At 47.6% G+C, this 21,376-nt stretch overlaps 1 protein-coding gene across 4 annotated transcripts in view; it reads right to left on the bottom strand.

Moving 5' to 3' along the window:
* Nucleotides 1–21,376, bottom strand: part of Runx1 (RUNX family transcription factor 1) — a 217,008-nt gene that overhangs the window by 35,237 nt on the left and 160,395 nt on the right. For 3 of the 4 annotated variants that reach the window (XM_048346255.1, XM_048346253.1, XM_048346256.1), the window contains one exon: nucleotides 2,322–2,513. The exons of the other annotated variant lie outside the window; for it this stretch is intronic. In XM_048346255.1, coding sequence (XP_048202212.1) covers nucleotides 2,322–2,513 — 192 coding nt within the window. The remainder of the gene's footprint in view (nucleotides 1–2,321; nucleotides 2,514–21,376) is intronic. 4 annotated transcript variants of the gene reach the window in all.

Here is a 21,376-nt window from a genome sequence, read left to right as displayed (position 1 = left end):
CATGGGGTTGAATTTCCCATTGCCTTTAAAGATGCTTCATACCAGCAAGAAAAAAAAAAGGTAATTCCCTTTTTTCAACTCTGTCATTTGAATGGCCAGTAAAGTGGTTTGAGATGAAGCAAAAAGAAGTCTTCCTTCTGCATTTACTCAGAGAATCCTGAAGATGACTTACATTCAAATGACCCCCAAACACAAGATTGAAGACTAAGGGGGGGTTAGAACTTAGTTCCAGCCCCAGCCCATCTTCCTCAAGGAAAGTTCCTAATTTCCCACAGAGGCTTGCATTAGAGGATCATAATAATAATAAAATAATATAAAAATAATAAAATTAAATAATTATGATTATCAAGCGCAAGGAAAGTCATGATTTCATGGAGCTTTTACCTCTAAGTCCAAAGGCAGCACCCCTAAACCTCTAGCTTTAGTTTCTGTATCTACGCAAGATGCAGAGAGGCCGTATCACAGGTGTGTGTGTGTGTGTGTGTGTGTGTGTGTGTGTGTGTGTGTGAAAATCTGAGAATCTATTCAAATAAAAGAACTTGAGGGAGCCACGGCCCAGGCTTCCTATCACGCTCTGTAGAACACGAGAATATTCCTTGTGAGGGCCTCCAGGTGTATACTCACCCCCAGAGAGAACCAGTGGCCTGAACCTGTACCAAACAGACGTTACTGGGTAGCCCATGACACAACTCCTATGCAGAAAATGCCCGGGCAAGCTTATTGCTGCTGTCCAAGAGCAGCAGAGAACCTCTGTCCAGACATGGCTGGCCACCTTCCCTTGGCTCCAGATGTGGGGTTTATCCTTCCCTGTAGGTAGGACAAGCCTAGTTCCCTGAGAAAGGGATATTCCTATGACCGTATATCCTATGCAGCTGGGTCCGCCCGGCATGGAAAAATGACTGCTTTCTGGATGGGTGGACCGGTGTCACTGCTTTGCAGTGTAGATGAGCTGTGTGTGTTATCTCATCCGGTGGAGTGGGTTTCAAGTCATTCTTGTATTTGAAAGTGGGATTTTCTTTTTTCAATTGCCAGCTAATACCTTGGACTAGGGCGATTACACTCTTTATGGATTTGGAAATATTACGCAAATGGAAACCTCTTTGGGCAATGACTTAAAGATAATTTAAAACATGTAAAAACAGAAAATATTATGCTTGATGTAATAGTACATATAAGTCCTCCTATTGCTTATTTTCTATTTTTTTTTTAAGTAAAGTAACAGACTGGGCACTGGTACCTCACACCTGTCATCCTAGCTACTCAGGAAGCTGAGATCTGAGGATCATGATTTGAATCCAGCCGAGGCAGGAAAGTCTGTGAGAGTCTTATCTCCAATTAACCACCATCAAAAAAAAAAGAAAGCCAGACATAGTGCTATAGCTCAAGTGGTAGAGCTCAAGCCTTGAGCAAAAGGAGCTTAAGGACAACACCCAGTCCCAGAGTTCAAGGCCCAGGACTGGCAAACAACAACAAAACCAAGTATTTGATACAGAATCCACAAATAATATGAAGGCAACAAGAACTTAAAAGTATCTTCCCCTCCACCTTACTAAGTGTGTGTGTGTGTGTGTGTGTGTGTGTGTGTGTGTGTGTGGTGTGTTCAAATCTAACGTCAGGCAAGAAAATCACATAGCCAAAGCTAACTAGGACAAAGCTCTCTGGTATGCGCATACAGACCGGGCCCTATCTGTCTATGGGCTCCACATTTGAAGACGGAACCCACCATCACTTGGAAATAGATCTTAATATGTTCATACTGAAAAATGTACCGCATTTGGGTTTGTCACGATTCTCTAAACAACACAACAGCTATTGACATAGCCTTTACACGGTATCCGTGTTATGAGCCACCCAGAGATGATTTAAAGTCTCTGCACAGAAGCGCATAGGTCACGCGCACATATTACGCCAGGACATTTCTAGACAGGAGTTCAGAACCTATGCGTTTTTTAAATCCACGGGGGTCCTGCAACCCATGCTCTGAACGCCAAGGGCTAGGTCTGTGTGTATGTATGTGTATATGTGTCTATAGGTGTGTGCGTGAGTATATATCCTCATAGTATCCACAGCCCTATCTTCTCTACATTCCAGGCAGCCATGTGTCTCAACCCAGGGCCTCTGGTAGCCATGCAGATCTGATGGAGCCTGGGCCTCGATCCCTCGCAAGCTCCCAGCGGCTGTTGCTAAGCAAGGAGAGCTCTCGTTGAGCATCCAAGAACAGCCCACCGTGCTGGGCGTGGGGGGAGCTTTCCAGGGACCTCCCTTCGGCGGGGGGGGGGGGGGGGGGGGGAAGGGAGGTGTGGCGCCATCCAGGTACTTACCCTGTAGCTGACTCTGAGGCTGGGGGTTAAAGGCTGTGGTGTGGTTCAAGGAGGCGCGAGGGTTGGGCGTGGGGGCGGGGTGGTGCGGGCTGACCCTCATGGCCGTGCGCCTCAGCTGCTCCAGTTCACTGAGCCGCTCGGAAAAGGACAGACTCCCGGGCTTGGTCTGATCATCTAGTTTCTGCCGATGTCCTATTTGTAGGGGGCAGGTGTGGAAGGGTGGGGAGGGGAGAGGGGAAGGGGGAAGAGAGGCAGGGAGGAGGAGGGAGGGAGGGAAGAGATCAGAAAATATATTGTGGGCTTTCTAAAAGTATGGGGGGGGGTTCCTTATCTCCCCCTCCCTCTCCCTCACCCCAGCATAGGCTTGCTGGCAGCTTGATCATGGGGGTTCTCTTACTGCCTGTGAGAACTCGGTGCGGTTGTCCCTAAAGCAGACTTGAGCCTCTCTCGTAAGAGGCTCTTGGGTGCTCCCCCAGTGTGGGTAGGCCCCAGCACCCACTCGGGCACCCTCTCTACACCCATGGCAGGGGGCTGAACCGTGGGGATGTTAGCTTGTGCTGGTACCTGGACAGGGACCCAGGGGCATCTGAATGCCACTCTCCCCGGCTATCCAGCCGGCCACGGGTCTCACAGGCCGCAGAGTGGGCCCTGGAGGTTTGCACACCCCATCCACAGGAAATGGGGTGGAGCGACCAAGTGTGGCACTGAGGGAATCAGATTTCCCGCTGCAAGGACAGCTCCCTGGCAGCCCCCCGGCTTCCTTTCTTCTCGGAAGCTTACACCGTGGTCCTCCTAAGAGCAGGCAGACAGAAAGGTACAGCCTGGGCCTGGCGCGGTGTACCCAGCAGGTCAGAACGATTGGGGCTCACGGGTGGGGGTTGGGGGGGTGGAGGGGCAGCCCGCCTCTTTTCTGAGCAGGCTCAGAACTCAGGAATGAACAGGAGGTGGGTAGGTGGGCTCCCTTAGGGCTGTGTGCACAGCAGTAGGGTAGATGTCACTGTGAGCCACAGGAGGGGGGCAGGAAGGGCGACAAGGCCCTGGTTTCTCCCCTGAATCCCTAATCACAATGGCACTCAAGTAGAAAAGCCGGAGGCCATGCTCTGTGGAGAGACACAACCAGAGCGGGCTGGGCTGTTTACCTTTCCCGTGAAGAAAACAACCTTTGGCTCCCACCTCACCTTTGAGGTATTATTATCTTTGATTTATTTACTTATTTATTTTTGTGCTGGCCCCGGAGCTTGAACTCAGAGCCCCGCCTGATCCTGGCCTGGCTTTATCTCCCTGGGCTGGAACTGTAGTACGCGAACCACACCACCCCTTCCGGCTCCGTGCTGGTTAATCCGGGAGAAACATCATCTCACAGCCTTTTCTGCCTGGCCTGGCTTTTGAACCCCAGTCCTCAGATCTCAGCCTCCTGAGCAGTCTGTATTACAGGCGTGGGCCACCAGTGCCCAGCCACCTTGACAGTAACTTGAATAGAGTCCTTGGATGATTTGACACCAATTTCCCCCTTGTCCAGCGTCCTCAAAACAAGACAGGTGACGCTGCCGGGTGGGTGCCCTTGAAAAGGGGTCCCTTCTTGGGTCCCTAACTGCATGGTAAGTTAGGCTTCACCCCCCTTCTCTCAGCCTAGGGGAGGCAGGAGACGGGGACAGCCCGTGTGTTTTTCTCCGTTCCCGGTGGCTACGGTTATAAAATGCAATCGTCTGACCCGTGCGGTGGCTCCGACTCTCTGCGGCTCACTGTTTCTTCCTGCCGCGGGGCCCCTTGGCACGGCTGACACGGTCTCAGATTCCACACCAGAAAAAGAGCCCACTATACTGCAGTGATTTTTATCATGAACAAGACCTGTTTGGCTCCAAAAGGAGGAAAAACACTTCAGCATAATATCTGTGGAGTTCACATGCGACGCTCGCTCTCTTTTCATGTGTCACCGAGGCAAATGTGGACTCTGAGGCAGCGTGCAGACCTCAACACTCAACCCAGTCGCACAGAGCAAGAGGCCTCTGACAGGCCGAGTATTTTAAGCACTGGCTCTGTGGACAAAGGGACTCTACCCCGTGACGGAGGTTCATCAGCAGTATAAAAGAACCACCCTGTCCCCAGAACATTCCATGTCAATCATGCCCAAACTCAGTGACCGTGGGCAGAGCTTTCTGGGGACCCTCCCTATCTTTGTGATGGAGCTCCCCTTCCCAATCACGCTGAAAAATCTCAGGTTCCTTCACCGAGAAAACACAGTGCCAACCCCAAGACCATTGGAAAACCTAACCTAGCCCTTTAACTGCGCAGCCCAGACGAATGCCAAGATACTAGGAGTCAAAGCAACCATGCGACACGATTCTAGACAGTTCTACGGCCTCAGAAAGAATGCTGTCTGGCGAGGGCTTCCAGCAAGTTCTGTTTCTCTGTCCCCATCACATTCCTTGGGCGTTCGGTGGCATTTCTGCAGAACTCCGTCTGAGGGACAGTGTGTGACCAGGAACACAGTGTGTGTGTGTGGGGGGGGGGGATGGTTCTGGTATGTGGCACTAGGTGTGGTGGCATCTTTGCCCAGCCTTTGCCAGAAGGTATTGTTTGTACTTCAGCAAACATGGAGGGGCACTGCCACCGAGAAACCCAACAGGAATTAAGTTGTTTCAAACAGAAAAAAAAAAAAAGCTTTAACCTAAGAGCTATTAATGTACCATCTGACATCTGCCCAAATCGTAGTCATTTACAGAGATTAACTGACGACTGTCTCCCCGAGCAGGAATGCTGGGGCCTAACTCTCTGAGAACACAGTTCTTCACTCTAAGCTATTGCCTAAGCCCTGAGCGTTTCAGGGCTGAGTTTAATGCCGGGGGATTGGGGAAGAGTTCATTCCACGCTCTTCCCCACTTGCATTCTGGGAGCAGCACAGCCTTGGAGAGACTCCTCCCACCCCGGCCCCTCTACCCCAGCCCCTTGCTCTCAAAAGTGCTGGAAGCGAAAAGCATCTAGGTGTGGTTCAGCCGCGTTTACGGACGCCAATGCTGAGAAACACCGATTTCTTCTCTTCCGAAGCCATCAGAATTCACGTGCCAAATAGCACTGTTTTCCATGAAATATAGGCGCTTCCGATGATAAACTTTCAGGAGGAGGAAAAATGAGAGCTTTATGTTTTTAGCTTCTTGTAGCTGCCTGCTATTAAACTGTCAATTTGCTCCTCGAGTTTTCAACAGAGTAGTGTGGAAAGTGTCCACTGCGAAATTCACTTTTCTTCTTTCTTCCTGAGTACAGGGCTTTGGAGGGCCCTAGGGAATTCAACCTTGGATCAAACCACTGGGAGAATTACACAGCCCTGAAAACGTGCAGGCCAGCAGCCAGGAGTTTTGAGCTCCTTGAGAGTCAATTATGAATGTTTCCAGGGTGATGTTTAAAATAGTGGCTACCTCAAGATTGCATATTGGGGCTAGAGGCATGGCACAGTGGTAGAGTATCTCCCTAGCAAGCTTGAGGCCCTAAATTCAAACATCAGTACCTCCAGAAATAAGAGAGATTAGTGGGATGTCTCACTGACCCTTAAAATTTTTTTTTGAAAAAGGATCCTAAGTTCTTCCATTATAGCTGCTACCTTTTTTTGGGGGGGGGGAGTACTTAATTGGAATTGTATTATACAGAGGGTTACAGAAAGCCAAAAAATAAAAATAAGCAAGAAAACGTATAAAAGAAACGAATATCATTTGTGGCATTTTACTTTTCAACTAGACACAGCAAATTTATTTGAAAGTGAAAAGAAAGTAGTGAGGGAGACACTCTACATTCAGAGAAGGGCCCCAAAGAGGAGTCCAATGGAGTCTTGTGATTCAAGGATACAGCCTTCCATTTTGATTACTGAAACTCATGTGTAGGGAACAGCTCACTTCGTCTAGATCCCAGGCTCATCAGGATTTGAGAGTGACAGAACTGAACTCACCCCAGTAATCCCCCCTCCTCAGGAGGCTGAGCCCCGAAGATGGCAGGTAAGCCAGCACAAGCAGAGAATCGTATCACCAGTTAATTAGCAAGAAACTAGAAGTGGAGGAATGGCTCAAGGGATATAGTACCATCCTTGAGTGGAAAAGCCAAGTAAGAGTGTGAGGCTCTGAGTTCAAGACCCAATAATTATGTGTGTGCATACACACAGTAAATCAATGTGTGTATATATATATATGTATATATATATATAATCAGTAACAGTACTGAGTGTGTGATCCTCTTGTGGGTAGTGAAATAAACCTTCTTCAGTGGCAAACTTAGCCAACCTGTCAGCTAATTTAATGTTGGCAAAATACCGTCCAATATCATATATCATTTACATAGATTATGTTCGGTACATTATGTAACACAAAGATATGATATACAATGTAACATGTTAATACATATCCTAATACATGTTACTTATGCCTTTTTAATATACCATCCAGTGTTATGTAAATATAGGCCCCCATTTCATTCCATATTATTAAGCTAAGAGAACGGCACAAGTCATAATCCATAAGTGGAGAAGAACCAGAGAAATTAGGCACATTTTAAAATGGATCCAGGAGAAGCAACATTCAGAGAGGTTATGTCACTTAACCAATGTCACACAGCCAGTGGGAGGACGCATGCGCACAGGTCTGAAAACACTCCCAGTCGCCCTTTACTTCCCCAACACTCACTCTTACACTCAGTGCGTTGCAAACTGAAACCTGTAGCAAGCCCAAATCAGAATGAGTCGCGTGAAAGGCTACCTGGTTTTAAGTCACATCGACCTCTGCATTCTCTGTGTTTAAATCCCCTGTGTTCCGGGTTCAGGTGTAGAATTAGGTGAGACAGAGCTGTGTGCGATTCACAGTGGACAGCGGCTGTCTCCACGCTGGAAGCAGGCCTTGTAGTTACCTGGCATTGCCAGGACGGTGGGTCAGGCAAATGGGCCGCACAAATGTTTACATCCCTTCCTCTGTCTGCTTCTCGTTTGCTGGCACTGGAAGTAAAATACTAAACACAGACTTCCCTCAAGTGCCCATAGGAGCTGGAACTCCTGCAGATGCTAAACACAGCACAATGGCAAGTCCTTGATATAAAAATGGCCTAGAGCTGGGCACTGGTGCCTCATACCTGTAATCTTAGCTACTCAGGAAGATGACATTTGAGAATCTCAGTTCAAAGCCAGCCCAGACTGGCTGTGGCTCAAAGTAGTAGAGTGCTAGCACAGAGCACAAAAGCTTGAGGATAATGCCCAGGCCCCGAGTTCAAGCTCCACAACCAGAAAAAAAAACAAAACAGAACAAAAGAGCGAGTACATGCTCCTGTGTGCTTTAAATCATCTTTAGATTATTTGCAATACCTACTACAATGTTAGCATTACTTAAGGAAGGATAGGAAGAAAGACTCTATATGTGCTTGATACACATGAAATTAAAACACTGTTTTCCCCCATGGTTGGATGATTGGCAGGTATAGAATTCATGGATATAGAAGATACCTAATTCTTGTTTAGGTAAGAACAATGTTATAGTCTCTGTGTCTATCTCTCCATCTATCAATCTATTTACCTATCATCTCCATCTATCTATCATCTATGTATCTATCTATGTATCCACCTGTCTGTCTGTCTGTCTGCCTGCCTGCCTGCCTGCCTACTTACCTACCTACCTACATATCTATTTTCAGTACTGCAGTTTTTACTCAGGGCCTCCTGAGTTACTCTACAACTTTTGCGATACCTCTTGCCCAGCCCTTTTTGCTTATATTTTGTTTTTGAGACAGGGTCTCCTCGATTTTGTCTGGGCTGCCCTTGAATTCATTATCTTCCTGGCCCTACCTCCCAAGTAGTTGAGATTACAGGTGTGCAGTACCACACTCAGCTACTTTTGCTTATCTTCTTAAAGAGAATCTTTGATGTATAGAGGGCCCGTGACAATGCCCTTTCTGTCCCATAGATGGGTCTGTTCCTTCCTACAACTGGACAGGCTATTAGAATCCATCCCGACTTCTCCAGTAAGAAGGAATGACTTCTGCCCTGCCATCTGAGGGAGGGCTCTGGAGAAAGACAGAAGAGAGTCCTACAAAACCTGTTCCCTTCCACTGCAGGAAAGACCTTGGAGTGCCCCGAGGACACTAACGCTGATGCAGGTGCTTTAATCCTTCTTTCTGTGGAGAATACAGACATGGCACCGGGGACACATGACTGCTAGTCTGGCATTCAGCACTCCCCATTCTGCTTCCTCCAAACTCTGCTGAGGACAAGAGCAAGTCTCTTCATCACTCAGCCTCCTTATCTGCAAGCCTGGAATTAAAGGACTAAAACGGATTACTCTGAGGGGCTCTAAAAGCATCCACAGCAATTACATCTGCCATGATTATCCACTCAACCAGCTCTTGGTGGATGACTCTACACACAACTTAATAGGATGCGATGACTATTAAAGTTTTCTTTTTTTTTTTTTTTTCTTTCAGGCAGATAACCTGGCTTGGGAACCTGTCTCAGGTCTGCCTGTTAAGAGTTTTAATGGGATCACTAGCAGGCCTTCCGGTCTGGGGTCCCACCTGGCAGGTAGCTGGCTGGTATCACCTTTCTGGGTGTTGGTAGCTCGCAGTTTCCACCCAAGTGTTTACTTTCCCTCTGCTTCCTACGGACGCCTCAGTGGCCTTGGAAGACAGGTCATCATTAGTGAGTGGAACACTGATTTTCACGGGTGTCTCTTGTTTCTCTCCAGCATTCCCACTGATCCTGTCCTATGGCCCTGTCTGCTGACTAGAACATTCGGCCGCTTTCCTTTTATGGCCCCCAGATTGACTACAGGGAGATGAGGGCATGAACCCACCTGAAAACCTGCTAGGAAATGGTCAGGACTACAGCGAAGAGGAAGAAAGGCTCTGAGCCGACCCTGAATCCAGGCCCCCATTTCTCTGCTGCTTGTCTGAGTGGAGAGTTGGCCCCCAGATGCCCTCCTCCACCTGGGACAGGAGGCGTGCCAGGCTGAGGGTAAGATGAATCACCCCCCTTCAACCACACTTCCCGTGTAGGCGTTCTGCTTGTCTTTCTCAGGTCCTTCCTCCGTCTACGAGGTGGGAGAATCAGAGCACGCCAGTGGAGGGAAGTCTGCCCGGATGCTGCCTGTTCTTAGGGAACATCGATGTTTTCTGGAGCCCCAGAGCCTTGCTTTAGGGCAATTGCCAGCAGGAACAGCCTTTCTCTGCTGTGTGTGTGGCGGGGGGGTAATAAGCCAGTGCCACTGAGTCTCCAGGGCTCTTCGGTACTGGACCCTCCTGAACTAGCCCTACCCCTGGTGGAAAGCACGCATGTCAGAGGCCAGGCTGGCACTTTGCTAAGCCTTCTTTCTGAGGTAACCAGAAGGCAGACAAGGCAGCATCTGCACTCTGCTCCGGCCGCAGTGGGGCTCTTCTCCAGCACCCCTGCCTGGTGACCGCCTGTCTAGAACACTCTTCTCAGATACCTGTGGGCCTCCTTCTTTGGAGGATGTGCACAAGCATCGCCTTCTCCTTTAGGAACTCCGGGACACCCGGTGCGTCACTGCTAACTCTCCCCAGCACGCCACATGGGGACAGAGATTTTATATAATTTTCTTCCCGGCTGTATCTCTAGTCTTTGCTGCTGCCAGGGAGGGAGGGTACTTGATTCCTGGCCCCTCTCTCTAGGTTGGCCTCCCGGGAAAGGAAACCGAGGGGCTAGCCTTGGGAAGATGCTGAGTCAGCCCCGTGAGCACCTAGTACCCAGTAGACCCACCCCACGCTGGCTGAGTGACCCACTGACTGGACGGGCGGATCCTCGGATCTTTAGGCTGAGAGCCATCCCATCGCTCACCCCGGGACTGGAGAAATGAGTCCATCTGAGGGAAGGGAAATGAGGAAGTCCGCTTTCCAGGTTTAATCCCAAGTAACTCTGAGTAAGCCACTGTTGAGGCGAACTATCAGAACGGAACAGAGAGAAGAGTTTTGCGGAGAATTGTCTTGTAGATGCTCAGCCAGCCAAGCTCACCTCTAGTTTTCCTTTCTGAATTGTGAGAAATAAAGGCGGGTGGATAATAGGTCCTTGTGCGGAAGAACGTGACACCCTGACGTAAGCCAAGAGCTCCCGTGGCTTCGCTCGTTTCTCCGTAGTGGGTACTTCACATCTCACAATACAACACTTGTGTCACACTTGTGTCATACTTGTGTCACACACGTACACACATCACACTCCTACGCTGTACAATCCACAATCCACCCCATACGCGCAAATACCCCTCCTGTGTTTATATTATGCATATCGCAGATCTCCATGCATCTATACACACTGCGCACATCACACATTGACCACAGACATGGGAAGTCCCCTGATCACATACTCGCGGAGCCCCAGACGCTGGGCCAGGTGGGAAAGGACAAAACAAGAAGTAGCAGAAAGTGGGGAGGACGGAACAGCAAAGCCAGGTGAGATCTGCCCCTCTCCCTCCTGCAACTGAGCCCCCAAGACTCAGGGGACAAGAACAGAACCAACACGCACTTCCCCAAGCTCCGGGCCGAGTGACAGGAGGTGAATTTGTCACCCGATCTGGCTCCTTGGGCTTCCTGAGCACCTGGGCCTTCTGACAGCAGAGGGGTCAGCCGGGCAGCTACGGCTCGCCCTGGCTATGGCTCCTGCTCCGTCTGGTGACTAAGAAGGTAATTGTAGCTTAGGGCAGCGAGCTTCTCTGTGTCTACTCCTGACGAGTGGCAGCCTGCGAGGGGGTGGAGGAGATGGTCTCCCAAGAAGGGATTACCAGCCTGTAATCTCAAGCCCATCGAGGCATTGTCTTGGGACCCTCTCCTTAGGAGTGTAATTAAAAAGCAGCCCGAGTGATAACCGCCAGTTATCAGGACTGTTGATGAGGACAGCTCCTGTCTGTCCTTCTGCCAACCAGAGATAGACACGGGGGAAGGTGGCAGAGGGGGCGTCTGAGCTTCGGGGACTCAGAAAATGTGCCTGGGGCCTCGGACCTGGCTTTGGGGTCCACAGACTGAGCAGGGCAAGCCTCAGACTGGGCAGGTCTGGGGAAAAGGAGAAAACCTCCCCGAGCCCAACAATTCTACCGTGATGGCATGGGGCCTGGGCCTTGGGCTCTGTCTTTCTGTCTCTGTCCCTACCTCTCTCTCTCTCTCTGTCTCTCTCTGCCACCCTTTCCCATCCTTGAAGGCATCTTCAGTTTCCTTCTGTAGCCTCTGACACCATTTGGAATTAGCAAAGGTGCCCAGGACCAGGTAAACTGTAGTTCCTTTCAAGGCTGAGGGAATGGCCCAATAAATGAGTGGGGTAGGTGAGCTACACCTCCTCTGAGCTACAGTGACTCCACGACGTTCAGCCAGTAGCATACATCCTCGGCTGAGGAAAGCAACTCCTTCCTGGGTGTCAAGCTCTGCCACCGGCTACAAAGGCCTCCCTGGCTGCCAGGAAAGATACGTGATTCTTGCCCCTTTCTCTAGGCTGGCTTCAAGGGGAAGCCAGATCCCTGGACTGCTCCAAGTGGGAAGGCCACGATAAGAAAGTTCCTGGTTGTTTGGTATAGGCCATTTGCAGTCCCTCCCGAGGGCAGAGACGGCTTCAGGTTGTTGGATGTTTGCTGCAGTTGCAGCGCAGTGAGCAAAATCTGGGTCTCTCACTGTCTGCCAGGTGACGTTAGGAGAGAACGTTCTATTTATTCCAAGACACAAGAGTCCGCCCTCGGCTGTGCTGACTGCATTTGAGTCAGGTAGGAAATGGAGGGCAAGAGGGCGGGGCTGCTTCCTTGGCAACACCCTTGCACTGATCTCCTTTCAGACTTGACAGAGGCAGAAGGTTTCTTCACCTGGGGGCCTTATCTGTGGGACCCAGATGCTTTCTACTGACTGGCGGTAGGGAAAACGTTCTGATGGAAGCTTTCAACTTCTCTCTCCTTTTAAACTCCTTTTAACCGGCCCTTTAAAAAAACTTTTTTTTTTTTTTTTAAAACAGGCCCTCTGTGCATATGTCAACACAAAACCTCAGCTCAGTGAAAGGACCTCACAGAGTCTCAGGGTTCTGGCCCCGCCTGAGGGGAGCCCCACCTTATTCCTTTCCTGGTGTCTACCCTGCCCCCAACTTTCCCCCCACCCCCCGCCTTCCTTAGCCACTTCTCTGCTTCCTTCATTTTTCATTGCAGCTGCAGTGGAGAGATATAGTAAAGCTACTGTATAGGCTTTTGAAAGCAGGGCCGGCGGAGCACTCTCCAAACTCCATACAAGATGGTTATTCTCTGCCTTGTTTTCTTTGGCTTCCAGTTAGCCGCGCAGAATGAGTCAAACAGTATTAACTTTCAATAGGGAAGTGGTGTGGTCAACCAAAGCTGTTTGCGGCTAGATCGTGAAGATAGGTAGGGCAGGTAATGAAGAACAGCCCATAATACTACAAGGAGGGGGGAAAGGAGGGAGCAGCCTGGCTCAGAAAACTCCAACAATGAAGTCAACAGAATTCAAAGCATCTCTCTCTCTCTCTCTCTCTCTCTCGCTCTCTTTTTCTTTCATTTTTTCCTTCCCTGCCTTACTTGGCTGAGGAATTAACACCAAGGTCTCTGACCTGCCTGCAGCTTGGACAATTGGGTACTTTGTGGGTTCAAATACTTTCTTTTTTTCCCCCCCATTTATTTATTTATTTTTAATGTTGCCAGAGTCATGGGAAATTCGGCTCGGATGCTTTCTACTACCCCCACGATGTCAGGGCAGTTACTCATGGGGCTCCCTCTCCTGGATCTTGGGCTGTGGATGGATCTGTGTCCTTTCCTCTCTCCTTTCTTCTACCTGGCGCCTCCCTACCTTCTCAGGGTTCACCTCTACTTCCCCATGTCCATCCTCCCCACTTAGCCCCTGACCACTGAACCATACTTTTTTTTAAGAGCCGGTATGGACTATCTCTTCCTCCCTCCTTCTGCAGATGAGGAAATGGATTGTCTAGGAAACTCCAGTGCCCAGCAGGGCTGGAATCCTCTGATTGGCTCTGGGGCCAGTGCTCTGTCTACTCCGCTGCCTGTTCCTTTGCCCAGGGCTCAGGATTCCTTTCAGAGTTTCACAGAACAGTGCCACCCCCAGGGCTGGCAATATGGCCTAGTGGTAGAGTGCTCGCCTCGTATACATGAAGCACTGGGTTCGATTCCTCAGCACCACAGACGCAGAAAAAGCCGGAAGTGACGCGGAAGTGGCGCTGTGGCTCAAGTGGTAGAGTGCTAGCCTTGAACAAAAAGAAGCCAGGGGCAGTGCTCAGGCCCTGAGTCCAAGCCCCAGGACTGGCAAAACAAACAAACAAACAAAAACAGAACAGTGCCACCACAGCTCAACACTCAAGGCTTGAATTTCAGCGGTTCACTCTGATTGGCTGAAGCCCCCAAGCAAGGAGCAGGAGAGACTCTCTGATCTTTCCTCAGCCAGAACGCTGCCTGTCAGCAAGTGGACAGGACAGCCAGTGGCCTCTGGAGTCCAGGCAGCTGCAGCTACCACAACTGGTACCGAGTCCCAAGGGTGTAGCATTTCAGCTCCCCGAAACTGAACCCAGAGATCTCCAGGGAGCACCATATATAAAAAGCCATGGGCGTGGTGGCGGGGGGGGTAGGGAAGGATCGAGTACGTGCGCGGTGATCTTTTGGTTGGCTGTAAGAGTGCTTCACGGAAACACAGAACTAAAGGAGTGGCAAGAGGAAAAACTTCTGTTCTTTTGAGACAATATCTCCTTGTGTACCTCAGGTTAGCATCGAACCGATGAGCAATCCCAGCCTGGTCCTCAACATTCTCTCCACCTGCTTTAGCTTCCTAAATGTTGGGATTCTAAGTGTGTACCGCATGCTTGGTTACAGACTTGACTTTGGGAAAGAAAATTATATTCAAACGGCTCGTCAAGGTAATGCCTTTTGTTTCCTACTGCCCCTTTCACCTCTCCAGAACTGGGAATTGAACTCAGGGCCTTGATCTAATTTATTAGGTAGGCACTCTACTATTTGAGCTAGACCCCTAACTCTCTTTGCTTTAGTTTTTTTTTTTTTTAAGGTTTTAGGTTTTTGTTTTTGTACAGGCCAGCCCAGACCTTAATCCTCCTATTTATGCTTCCTGTGTAGCTTAGATGACAGGTGTTTGACACCATGCCCTGCTGTTTGTTGAGATGGAGGTCTTGCTAAATTTTTCCCTAGGCCTTGAACTTGACCTCACAATCTCTGTGACAAAAGAGCCCTTACTGTATCTTAAGGGCTCAGTTTGACAGGATCTTTTCCCTTTATAAATAACTTAGAAATAGCAAAGATTTGGCTCCCACGTGGGTAGAATTCCACTTGGTTCCCCAGTAAGGGGGAAAGAACTTGTATGTGTCCCTGATACGTGCTTAAACAATCCCAGGTACTATTTAAATAACACATCTATTTAAAGTGTTTGAAAGTATCCAGGTGCCAGTGGCTTATGCCTGTAACCTTAGCTACTCAGGAGGGGGAGAACCAGAGATCAGGGTGCAAAGCCAGCCCGGGAGGCTGAGATCTGAAGACTGGTTCAAAGCCAGCCAAGACAGGAAAGTCTGTGAGACTCTTATCTCCAATGAACCTCTAACAAGCCACAGGCAGAGCTGTGGTTCAAAGTGGGCGAGTGCTAGCATTGAGCCCCACAACTCAGGGAACCTTGGGTTCGGTTTTGAGATGCTTGGCAAGGTCAACGGAGGTCAAAGGATGCGATTCTGTATATTTCTCTCTAGGTCTTTAAAAATGAATGAATTGGAAAAGATCATAAAACCACTTTAAGGTAACTGAAAATGAGGAGATGGCAGAAATAAACCCAAAAGGGGCCACAATTGATAATAAAGGCCCAAGGGACTAACTTCTTTCAAATGTTTACTACTTACAATTGACCAGAAAATGACTTACAAGCCACAAGGAACAAAACCAAAACCCAAAGTGAGCAAGCAGATAAAATATACAACATTGGGAGTTCCAGTAGAGAAAAACATGCTGAATGATTTAGGTAGCAAGTGAATCCTTGCTTTAATGAGCCCAGAGCATGCATCACTCCTGGGAGTACCAAATTAATGTATTACTATGAACTGACTTCATAGGGGTCTAAGGAGCTGGCAGATTCATTCCATCGTATTACCTTTAAGGCCAACAGAAAGAACTTAGCTTTGAGTACTTAAGTATTTGCTTTAACTTTGGCTTTCACCTATGGGGCTGGCTGTGGGGGTCGGGAGGAGCCTGACTACCTCCAACTTCCGTAGAGACATGACAGAATACCTACCTAGCATTTGCTGACAATCACACGCTGCGAAACGCCCTCCCATTCAACAAAACGCCAGTGTCTTGCAATGTGTCTGATGAGACATTCTGCTTAATTCACTCTTTCTGTAACATCCACCTTTAATATTTCTCTAGGTCCAAAGCTAGCCTTCTAAAAAAGGGGTTTTCCAAGGAAAAGCACATAGCAAGAATAACTTGGAACTTTCCAATTGGCAAGAAATGTACTCACTGCCTTATGTATGGAACGGTAATCCCTCTGTACATCACTTTGACAATAAATAAGTAATTATTCAAAAAAAATGGGTGGAGAGACAAAAAAAAAGAATGAAAAAAAAAATCCAAAAAACACAGATCTAAGCTGGGAGCTGATGGCACACCTATAGTCCTAGCTACTCAGGAGGCTCAGACCTGAGGAGCATGGTTCAAAGGCAGCCTGGGCAGGAAAGTCTGTGAGACTCTTATCTCCAGTTAACGACCAGAAAACCGGAAGTGGAAGTGTGGCTCAAAGTGGTAGAATGGTAGCCTTTAATGAAAGAGCTCAGGGGCAGTGCCCTCCCCCAGTCCCCCCTCCTGACCCTGAGTTCAAGCTCTATGACTGACTAAAAACAAACAAACAAAACAAAACACCTAACACACACACACACACACACACACACACACACACACACACACACACCTAGGATGGTGGGGGTAGATTTTACCTGTTCAATTGACACTTAGGAATACTGTCATCGTCATTATTAAGGCATTATTTGAAGCGGCTATAGGGCCTTTCCTGGTTATACAGATTACAAGAAAGTATCTCTGACTCGGAGAGGGTTTTGTTTCAAAATGAAAAAAAAAGCAGCTAAAGGACGAACCAAAAAAAAACCCCCCAAAACACAAACAAACCAAATTAAAACCTATTGAAAAGTAGAGGAGCAGCTGTGTTATCATGCCCCATGACACTTGGCTGACAATGGCAAAGGACAGTGAGGCACTAGGGGTCCCCTGGCCATCTGAGCAGTGCTGGCAGTGTCCGGGCCTGCCGGTGCAGAGGAGGAATGGGCCACCAAGAGGCGCCATACACGAATGGAAGGGGTCCCAGCACTGCGCCTTGGTTAGGGAGCTGGAAGGGGAGCTAACCACACTTCCAAGCCTGCCAAACCTGCCTGTGGTTAGAGATTCCAGGCACCCTGGGGAGATGAGCTGTGGCTTTGGCCAAATCTTGCCTAATGCACCCGGCCTTCAATCTGCATGCTCCAACCCATGGATCCAATCAGCCTCCCCTTGAAGCTATTTAAGGGGAAAGAAAACTGTCTGCCCTAAACATGATGGACTTGTTTCCCCGGTCGTTGCTCCCTAACCAATATAATAACTATTCCCATGACGGTTACAGTGTATTTGGTATTATAAGCCATCTAGAGGTAGTGAAAACATACAGGAAGGTAAACATAGGTCCTATACAAACACTCTTGTCATTTCACGTAAGGGAGGAGAAGAACCAAGCTTTTCTGCAGGGAGGGGAGTCCTAGAACCCATGTTCAGAGGGTATCAGAGAGCTGAGTGTAAGAGCTGGTGGCTCATCGTTTGTGATCCTCATTACTCAGGGGGCTGAGATCTGAGGATCACAATTCAAAGCCAGTCTAGTCAGAAAAGTCTGTGACACTCTTATCTCTAATTCCCTAGCAAGATAGTGGAAATGGAGAGGTGGCTCAAGTGGTAAAACACCAGCCTTAAATTTCAAAAAAACAACATACAACAAGCAAAGGTGCAAGGCCCTGAGGTTAAGTCCCGATACTGGTGCACGCACACGCACGTGCACACACACAGACACAGACACAGATCTTTCTCACTTGTAGCACGCAAAGGACCCAGTGTCAGATAGCAGCTACTATTTCCCATGCTATTGAGAGCTCATTCTTCTACATGTTTTTTTTTCTAGCCTAGAGAGTCGGTGTGTGACTTCCCTGCTTAGCTCATCATCATCATCATCATCATTATGATGATGATGATGATGATGATGATGATGATGCAGCATTTGGTGACAAGTTCATTGTACCCATTTGGGGCTTCACAAAAGTGCCCAGAGTGTTTTAAGGAAGGCCTATAAATGTGCTGCCAGAAAAGAAATTTACTGGTTCTAAATGCAAAATGCAACTGGAACCAAAAAAAAGAATTTTTTTAAACGTTATAAATGTTTAATTAAATTTCAAAAAAAAAAAAGCTACATTATGGTAACTTCATGAATTTTTAAATTTAGGGTTCACTGCTCTTGCTGCTTGAAGGTTTCTCATTTCCAAAAGGATTTCAACAGTAAGGAGTAAAACCTTTTTTTTTCGGGACTACTTATCATGTGACAGGCAGGACCCTAAGTGGCCCACGGAGGCTGTGTCATTAGGATGGCCACAATCCCCGCGCGACACTCGCTCGGGCCTCAGCACCCCAAAGTCCGTACGCGCAAACGTGGGAACCCCCAATTCACGATCTCATTCGGAAACACAAAACAGAGAACGGTCCCGCAGCATAGAAATTGGGGCCACAGAGAAGCCAGTAAGTCACACATCAATGCCCTTTCAAAATTTTCCAGTCCCCCCTCAGAGAGAGAGAGAGAGAGAGAGAGAGAGAGAGAGAGAGAGAGAGAGAGACTCAGTGTGGACCGTGGGTGCGTGTACGCTTGTCTGCTGAGACCCCAGGGCGCTGGCCTGTGGGAGGAGGCAGGCAAGGGGCCCTGTTGGTTGGTGTTGGGGGGAGCCCATGGTTGTTTTGCTGATGAGATTTTTGTTACCCCCTTCTGAGTGGGAACTAATTTAGAGATTATCTCATCCCATCATCGAGTTTGACCAAAGAGGAAAATGAGGACTAAAGTATTAAAGATAATTGCCCAAAGTTCACACCCACAGGTCTGGTGGCGCCAGAGTAAAAACCCAGGTCCCAGAGTTGAGGATCCAGAAAGCTCCTTACACATTTTAAGATTAGGGAACGGAAGCCTAGATACAGACAATACTTTTCTTTCAGCATGTCATATAATAAATTCTAAGGAGGGCTGTGATATATTTAGTTTAGTGGCCTGAGAGATATTTGAAGGAAGAGTCCAAATTTCACTTGCAGGTTTTTTTTTCCCCTCGGTCTCTCCCTGCATCAGACGGAGAAAGCATCTAGATTGCTTCTTGGAGTTGTTACCGATGCCTAGAAGGAGCTCTGCTTTTCTTTTTTCTATATCTACACAAATGCAATCTTTAAAAAAAAAAATCTTTGTGGCTGGAGTAGCTACCGAGAATTCATAGGCGACCCTCCCGGCTCACTCTGAGTTATTGTGGGTGGGCGGCTACTGTTGCGGGAGACAGGACCATATATCCTTCTTACCTTCCCGTTTGTCCTGCAAACCCTTCCAGGCTTCAGCCTGAATTCAAGGACCCAGGGAATCGTTATGCTTATAAAATCCTTCCTTCCTGCTTTAGTTTCATATGGCTAAAATGATGAACAGGAAGAGAATCTAGAAATTGCTGGAAACATTCAAGCTGGTGATCGCTAACGTAATTTTACCTATCTGTCTGTCTGTCTTTCTAATAATCTATCTAGTGTATCCATCTATCTGTTTTGGTAGGACTGGGGTTTGAACTTAGAACCTTGCACTTACCAGATAGGTGCACTTACCATTGAGTTCCATACAAACCCTTTATATTCTAGATTATTCTTTAGCTAGGGTCTGATTTCTGCCTAGGGCTAGCCTCAGCCCATCATCTTCCCATCTACATCTCCACTTAGCTAGGATGACAGGTGTACACCACCACGCCTGGCATATTGGTTGAGATGGGTCTTGCTAACTTTTGGCCCATACTGGCCTCAAAGTACGATTCTCTTGATCTCTGCCTCTTAAAAAAAAAATCATGCATTTGAAAAATCGAAGGAATGAAGTGAGCAGTAGATCATATTCATTACCAGAGAGCTATGCTGGAAGCGATTTACTGTGAACAAGGCGGCCATGCTGTGCACATAGACCTTCGATGAAATCCTGACATGCAGATGGTTGCCCTGGTGGTTGCTATTGTCACCTTATTCATCTGTCTTGTACATCCATACTGGCAGGAGACTTAGGTTCTGGGTAATACACACGTACATACATACACACACAGTACTTGGGCACTGTCCCTTAGCTTTTGCACTCAGGGCTAACCATCTGCCACTAGAGCCACACCTTACTTCCAGCTTTTTGGTGGGACATTGGAGGTAAGAGTCTCCTGGATTTTCCTGCTCATGCTGGCTTCAAATGCCAAGGATTGCCTCAGATCTCAGCTTCCTGAGTAGCTAGGATGACAGGCACGAGCCACTGACTGTAGTGCATTTCACAGTCCCGCTGATGTCAGGTCCCCAACCACATCTCAATGGCATGCAGAGCCAACTGCATGTACCTGTGCCGCCTGTCAGGGTCTGGACAGTAGGCAACTGCTTCGAGAGGTCTACTTCACTCTAGCCCTACCTGGAAGACAAGAAGAGACCTTCCTGTTGGCATGGACCGTGGAGAGACACAGGGCTCTGCTTTTCCCAACAGAACCATATGTAAAACAGACCCATATTGATAAACTCTCCTAATAAAAAATTCAGAGTTACAATATAACAAAGCTCAAATGACAGCACAGTTAAAAAAACAAAACAAAACAAAACTGTGGCGTGGGTGGATGCTACTGTCTGGATTGCTGAGTTGCAGTTCTCTCTCACTGGTGTGACCTTGAGCTAGGTTCTCCGTTGCCTTCTGCTTCAAGGTTTTATAGATGAATATCCGTGAAGTACTTTGAACAGTGTTGGGCAAGTCATTAATATTATCTCATGTCAGCTGCTATTCTTATTCTTATTATTGTTATGATTATTATAAGAGAAAGTAACGTTTCAGTGCTAGGGATCAAGCCCAGGACTTTATGTATACCAAGCAAGCACTCTATCACTGATCTATACCCCCAACCCTTGAAAATAATGTTGTGAAAAACAAAACCCTACATGTTAATTGTAAGAACCCATAGACACAGTCATCCCATAGGTTTCTGTCAATCTTAACTATTTTGTTTTTTGGTTTTGTGCATGCTAGGCAAGTTCTCTACCACTAAACCCTCTCGGGCTCTGATTTTAAGTCCAAGGTGTGTATGTGTGTGGGGGGGGTGTATGTTTATTTACATGCATATATATATACATATACTTGCATGTATACACACATATACACACATAGATAGATATACTACATAATAGAAGAAAATTATATTCTATATAATAGAAGAAAATTATATTCTATATAATAGAAGAAAATTATATTCATGGGACGTAAGCTCAACAAGGTACTTTAAAAAGCATGGAACACTGCAAATTAGGCATTCTAGTTGGCCTATTTTGACTATGACTCCCTATTAAGTAAAAAAAAAAAATCATCAGTCAGGAAGAATTCCTGCAAGGTCTCCAAAGTTCCCAGCATCGTGCTCTCTGTTACTGTGAACACAAGATCAAGATGAACACAGCACCCACGAAGCAGGTCTTTACCCAAGGGCAGAAGTTGCCCCAGAAATGGCCAATATTTGTTTCATTAACCACTATTCTTTTCCACGAAGTTTCTCAATGTTCTATCTCTAACAGTTCTTTTATGCTTACACCATCTTGCAACCAGTTAGCAAGTTAAATATTTCACATGCTGACTTACAATAGATCACCCCCTACTGCTTGTTAGAAATTATCTCAGGCAGAAATTCTCTTCTGATACTATATGTTCCTCATAACAAATGTAACTTTCAACAATTGCTACTTTGTGTATTGGTCTGAGATGTAAAAACTTCCCACAGGAAGTGGGTAAAACAG

Source organism: Perognathus longimembris, chromosome 5 (genome assembly GCF_023159225.1).
Source record: "Perognathus longimembris pacificus isolate PPM17 chromosome 5, ASM2315922v1, whole genome shotgun sequence".
In the NCBI taxonomy this organism is placed as follows: Eukaryota; Metazoa; Chordata; class Mammalia; order Rodentia; family Heteromyidae; genus Perognathus; species Perognathus longimembris.
This window is presented reverse-complemented; position numbering and strand designations above follow the sequence as displayed.